Source organism: Lactuca serriola, chromosome 4 (genome assembly GCF_051521515.1).
Source record: "Lactuca serriola cultivar US96UC23 chromosome 4, Lser_US96UC23_V15, whole genome shotgun sequence".
Classification (NCBI taxonomy): Eukaryota; Viridiplantae; Streptophyta; class Magnoliopsida; order Asterales; family Asteraceae; genus Lactuca; species Lactuca serriola.
In genome coordinates, this window is record NC_136411.1 from 106,722,655 (window position 1) to 106,729,969 (window position 7,315).

The 7,315-nt window shown below is 25.3% G+C and overlaps 1 protein-coding gene across 1 annotated transcript; it reads right to left on the reverse strand.

Annotated features, from left to right (window-relative positions):
- Positions 1-272: 272 nt before the first annotated feature.
- Positions 273-5,467, reverse strand: LOC145102256 (uncharacterized). Its single transcript, XM_079039638.1, has 3 exons — positions 4,979-5,467; positions 1,236-1,351; positions 273-783 (listed from the first exon to the last, which is right to left on the reverse strand). Exons 1-3 carry the CDS (start codon positions 5,156-5,158, stop codon positions 384-386), a joined length of 696 nt encoding a protein of 231 aa, XP_078895764.1. The 5' UTR covers positions 5,159-5,467; the 3' UTR covers positions 273-383.
- Positions 5,468-7,315: the final 1,848 nt, after the last annotated feature.

A 7,315-nucleotide genomic window follows, 5' to 3' on the forward strand; every position in this document is an offset into this window, starting at 1 on the left:
AGCACGATTTGTCACCCCTATATGAAATAGTATAATATATATACATCTTCACATGAAATTATGCACGATGAAGAACTCTAATAGACTATAAGCTCACTAAATTGATTAAAATACGTCTTAGAGTTTTTACTTAGTATATGAATTTTGTACTTTTGAAACAATTCGAGAACATAACATTTCGTAAAAATATTGTGAATGACATATCTATTTGTTAACTCTGTATATGATGAACTTAGTTCTTCAGTATTTTGTCACTTTCTTGCCTTGGATGATTTACCAATTGAAAATGTACTCTGAGTCTTATAATTTCAGATTTAAAATTCAAAGTTCAGACACATTACGATTTACATTTCCTATGTCTATCATATGATCTATTATATGTATTAGTGAATTGTAATTTTTCCGTTACGCCTCCTTACTAACTTCTCAAAATATTTATCAAAACCATCATTTTTTGAACTTGTGATCGACATATCATCCGTCTCCAACACCGCATCAACTACAATTTTAGTCTTTTGATGAACACCCACAAAGGAATTGGAAGTTTGGGATGTTTTGTGTTCATTTTCGAAATAGTAGCTACTTTCTTTACGATAAACGGACATTTCCAAGCTTTCACTAATGTCATTCCCATCATTTGGCTTACTTCCATAATAGATTCGGAAATTGTTCATGCATAGTGAGTTGTCAAGTTGACAATAAGCTGATAACTTCAACGACTTGATTGAACCAAACAAATCAGAATGTGTATCACTGTCACATATCACCACATGTTTGGTTGATCTGCAAGAGAATCTACATGATAAGCTACTCCGTACATCATTAATAATGAAAGGTTGTCGATTCAAGATAACATTGGTTGCATTTGTTACATTGGATAAGACTATACATACTACACATGCCTTTTAGGACTAATTTTCAAAATATAATGTTTTGATAGAAAAAAATAAGAGTAAATGTGCCTTTTAAGACTGCTTTTCAAAACATAATGTTTTAATAGAAAGAAATAAGAGTAAAGATGCAATAACAAAAAATTTAATAACGAGATGGACCATTTCTTCATAATATCACTTACAATAGGGTTATAAGTGTTGCTCGAGATAAATGTATTGTTTAGGAGTAAATTAGACTCTAAAGGACGCTTTTGTTAGTCGTTTTGAAAAAATAAGCAAAAATAACAAAAGTAAATAATTGTCGTCTTCATTTAACTCTATAAGTAACACAAGTATTATTACCTGTTTGACATTATTGGGGATGGTGGATGTTTCCCTCGTAAAGGTATCTTAAGAGACTTTGAAGCAAACATTTGTTGATCTGCTATCAAGCCATTCATCCTCTTAATATCAACCACCTAATGTTAAATGTAAATGAATAAATAAATAAATGATGTGCTTTTATTCTAGAAAAGAGTCAATAATTCGCTAACTTAAGTCTTATTTGTTTTATACTGAATGAGGACAATATCAATATTTTATTTTAAATTAATGTATACATAAATATATAACTAGAGGTATATATGCCTGTTACACAAAATAAAATTATATAGGTAAATTTTAACAAATACATTTTGAAAATAGTTATCTTATGGATACCAACTATGAAATAATAGTTTCTTACATTAACTTGTTATATAAAATATAATGATTTTAAACCATATTACGTATTGCTTTTAAATACTATATATAAAAATATCAAACACATATGAGTTTAAAAAATAAAAATGTTTGAGCTTAAAAAATAAAAATGTTTGCGGATTTAAAGGAAATTCACTCTTTCTTATGGATGCATCTAAATACAAGTAAAAACTATTTGAGGTTATTTTACTGTAATGTTATTGTATTATTTCTATCTAATATGTTGTATTATTTTAATGTAATATTACTGTATTTCTTAAGCCTCACAGACGGATTTATCTTATTATGATCTTAGGATATATGATAGAGTGTATTATCTATGACATTGTGTATTATCTTAAGGTAATCTTGATGTATTTTCGATAATTGCTTTTCTTAACTTTCTAATTAAGATGTTTTTTAATATAACTATTTTTTGTAGCAGTGCAAGGTTTTAAACATGCAATAATACAAGACTATAAGAATGAGATAATATTGTAAGATCAATGTTGTAAAATCATACTAGGCAACCAAATAATCGACACCTAGGCATTTGGCATGCATTAATCAGGAAACCACCTACGATTTAAAAGGTAATATGGCGAACTCCATCTATGTAAGAAAAAACTCAAAATGTTAAAAATATCAAAAATGATAAATAAGTCAACGATAAAAGTAAAAAAATAATCAGATACTAATATAATAATATAGTAATACATAAACTACAAATAATTAGAAACTGGTATAGTAATTCCTAGTTTGAAATTCATGACTTTATGTCTGGCCTTTCCCTTATTTGCTTCTTTTTTTCTTTCTTCCCTCTCATGTCTTCTTTCTTTCTTCTTGCATTTGTCTCTCCAACTCTCCCTTATTGCACTCATGTTAAACACTAGAATATGACCTTTTATGGTTAGTTGTTACTTATTTTGTTAGGATATTGTTAATATTTGATTTTTTTTCAACATAAATTCCTTTATAATTTAAGGTTCCCGATTAAGTCCTGCATAAATCGATTAATCCCAAAGCCCCAATCAAATTGACTTTATAAAGGGGAGCATTTGTCCACTCTGTGGCACATGAGCTCCTCGTCCAAAGGACTTCATAGATAACAATTTTTACATCATTGTGTAAGATTACAATAAGATAATATTATCTATTAAACAGAGATAATACTGTAAAACCATCTCATGGGGTTAATATAATAGGTATATGGAAATAAGAGGGAGCGATATAAAAGTTGTCTGTTTTGAAGGACGATGAAGTAAAGTGGTATGGAATTTGGAGTTGTATCATCATACCAAGGTTGTATGTAAGAAGTCATCGCTTTTTTGATAAATATATAAAGTAATTGATTAAGAGATAAAAATAAACAAAAGTTATAAATATATAAATTAAACAAAAGTTATTAATACACAAAATAAAAAAAAAAAAAAAAAAACATTAGTTAGTTTTTGTATTTTTGTTATTTTGTTAATTGATGCATTTTTAGTTTTGTAGTTTTTAATTATTGTATATTTTATTTACCTAATTTTTCAATTTTTTTTTATTTTCAATTAGTTTTATATTTTAATTTTATAATATTAGTTATTTATAGATTTATTAATAGGACAGTGCTAAATAAAACCCCAAATAGGGTTTCTGTCTCCTGGTTTATAGCAAAATGCCTAGTTTTCAACAAAAGCATATTATATATATATATATATATATATATATATATATATATATATATATATATATATATATATATATATATATATATATATATATATATATATATATATATTTTAAAAGTTTAATTCAACAAAAAAACAATACCAAATTTTCTTAAGATGGTTTTAATAAATTGAAGGATTGTGTTGTTATAAATTGCTTGACCAATACATACGTTTTGTCTATATTTGGTTTTTATTTAGAACTACAAACTATTTTAGATCTTTAAGGAAAACAAATAAAAAAAACCCTAATAATAAATTGTTTTAAAATAAAAATAGTCTTAATGAAATAATAGATAAAAATTAGGGGTGGGCATGGTCACATACCCATCCTATTTTCTTACAACTAATAAACCCCCAAAAAACAAAAGATTTTTGAACTGGAAAAATAAAATTTTGTTAAACATGGATATGAGCCAGTATTTGTCCTAATTTCTAGGAATTGAAACCGTGACCGAAGCTTCTTCGTTTGCTAGAATCCAAATAATGTTTGAAACAGAAACAAAAAAGAAAAAAATCGAAAAACACCTAATTTAATCAGAAATATAATCTAAATAATAAAACAAAAAACTAAATAAATATAATAATAATATAAATTAATTAATACATTGAATTTAAATAATTGATGTAAAAACTATTAATAATTATAAAGCAAATTTAAAAAAAGAAGAAGAAAAAAACAAAAAAAATAATATAATATAATATATGGCTTTTTTTTTTAAATGAGGGGATTTTTTTTAAGAAACATCTTCTTTAAAGAATTTAGCGACGGTGTGACATTCAACGTCTTTCCTTTTTTTTAATTATTATTTTTTTTAAAAGTCGAGGTTCTATATTTTTCTAAAGTTTAAATCCAAGATCATCGCTCAAATGTTTGAGTATTTTGTTTTGTAAATAAATTTTTTTTTTTTTTTTCATTTTGTGTTCAATAAAATAAAGCTATAAAGTTATGGCTTTATTGCTATATGATCTTGTAAATAAAAAGTTAAAATTTCCAAATATAGTATATGAATCTAATCTAATAAATAAAAGATTTTTTTTATCATATGTCAAAATCACATTCCATTTGTCAAATGTTATTTTATAGTTATTTTGAATTAATTTTTTCTCACTTTTATTAAATTGAATATAATATTTTAATGTAATAATTGAATAAATATAATAATAAATGAATATCAATTTTATTAATAAACTTATTTTTAAATTTCAAAATTCTCAAATTAAAACTCATTAGTTTCTTTTTGCTTATTTATTTAAATTTAAAAGATAAAAAACATTTTAAATGTAATAATTCATTATTTTTCTTATTTTCTTATAAATTTAAATTTCTTAAATATTTTGAGATTTATATTTATTTTTTAATTTTAAAATAACTCATATGATACATAGGTCTTACTATATATATATATATATATATATATATATATATATATATATATATATATATATATATATATATATATATATATATATATATATATATATATATATAAAGTACTTACCAAATTTCAATTTATTACCGAATCAATACGAAAAATTGAAAATAAAATGTAGATTAACTTATCAACTATGGTCATGCATTCAGGTTAAACCATTAATTATAGTAATGTAATTGGAAAACATAACAAATGGAAGATTAACTGAATATATTACCTCGACACCATACTTTATTGCGACACCAACAAGCGTATCAAATTTGGAGACAGTATGCTCAATATAATCCAAACCACCACCACCACCACCAGATGAGAAGGAACCCGGCGGCAATGCCACCGGAGACGAATTTTTGGAATAGCACTTTACAGGTGGTGTCCGTAACACCATCGGCCCCATAATTCTCTGTTAAAAACCAAAACTAACGCCGGAATTCTGGGAAATCAAAATAAAAAATGTAATAAAAACGCAACCAAAACCAAAATGGTAAATCAACAGATGATTATGGAGGAAAAGTAAAACCCTATTTCAAGATCTTGTTTATGGCATATGCATTGGTATATTAAGTAGAAATAAATAGAATCGAAGTAGTGATGAAAACTGAAAAGGATGATGAATGTATGGATGATGGTGATGAAGTACTTGTATCCCTGTTTTGCCTTCAATCAAGGCGTATGAGTCAACTAGCCGCGTTAAAAGATTCTCCCTTCCAACGACAAAACAAAATACAGCATCTTATAAAACGTTATAATTGAAATTATTATTTTATTTTTTAGTACTTATGGATTCATGTTTTTAGTCAAAAGGTAGATGTCGGCATTTGGATCCTGACCGTCAGATTAGATGGCAGTGTATGAGACTAAATAAATAACGCCGAATTGATAATGTAATACATAAAAAACATGTATATTTAGAAAAATAATCATTATTTAATTTAGTATTTAGAAAAATAATCAAATATTTTGTATTTTAGAAAATAGTAATCGATCTGAAATGGATCATTCATTACCTGATATCTATGTGTTTCCCACCCGGGCGAATAGAATTGGAAATACGGTACCGAGTACTTTAAAGCATTCTGAAAGCTCTCGATTTTAATGAAAATGGACTCAGATAATGAAAAATATGGTGTCCCATGTATTTTCTTGTTTTGCCATGTATTAGTATAATAACCTTAAGTCACATGTATTACATAAGACACATGTATTATATATATCAATTAAAGGAAATTAAATATTAATGTTTAAATATTTAAAAACTTTGGATTTATAAGAAAAAATAATGAATTATTAAAATTGATTCTTTTTTATCTTTTAAATTTAAATAAATAAACAAAATAAATAATGAGCTTTAATTTAAATTTTTTTAAATAATAAGGTAAATTTATTAATGAAATTGATATTCATTTATTATTATATTTATTGTAATATTTACATTAAAATATGATGTGAATTTATTAAAATAGAAAAAACTCCTTAAATAACATATAAAAAAATTAATTCAAAATAATCACAAAATGACATTTAATAAATTGAATGACAGTCATGTGACAAAAAAAAATCCTTCATTTGTTAGAATAGATTATTAGAGTAGATGTTTTCTTAACTTATTATTGTGTTGTGCGTTTTCCTTTTGACAAAACGATGTTGAAGCATGTTATTCTGGTAGTGATAACAACAATTTATCCCTAATAATAATAGAGTTATAATATTAGTAACTAATTTTTTTTTTGGAACCGGATTAGTAACTAAATAATAATAAACAACAAATAATGATAATTAAAAATAACATAATTATGATTGAGCAATATTACCAATAATTCAGCAAAGCAACAGCGAAAAGCAAGATTACCAATAATACTAACCAAAAGGGTAAAACCTATATTATTTATGTTTTGGATTTAAATTAGGATTTTAAAATGCATGCAATAAGAAAGAAGAAAAGGATTTATATAAGGTAAGCACGTTTTTTAACATAACCCATAATAACATGATTAGGAAAAGGATAATTATAAAATCCACTTATTGCATGGAAGTGGAAAGAGATTCCTTCCCAAAAAAATAATCAGAAAGCGATGGCTAGGGCCACAATTGAACATCGGTCTCTTCCATTGGCCTTTGCCCTTTGTAGAAAAAGTCAGCAAACTCTCATGTGTAGATGACTAAATGGGTTTCTTTATTTTCCAGTTCAGAAATATGCCACCGACAGATTTCTTATGGGTGTTTTTTTATTACAATAAATTTCATGAACCCGGTCCAAGAAACGTGTTCCACGTATTGAGTATTTTTTATTCTTTCCATTCCATGACAATGGTATGCAAAAGTCTAATAACATAAAAAGAAATTTAATATCCTTTATTCTTTCCATTCCATGACAATGGTATGCAAAAGTCTAATAACATAAAAAGAAATTTAATATCCTCGTACATTTTATTTTTATTTATCTTCCTACCATATCAAATATCAAATGTTGATAACATTTAATGAAATTGATATTACTTTAGTCCACTTGTCACCATTTAATATGTAATAGGAATAAAATGTAGAAAGATATTTA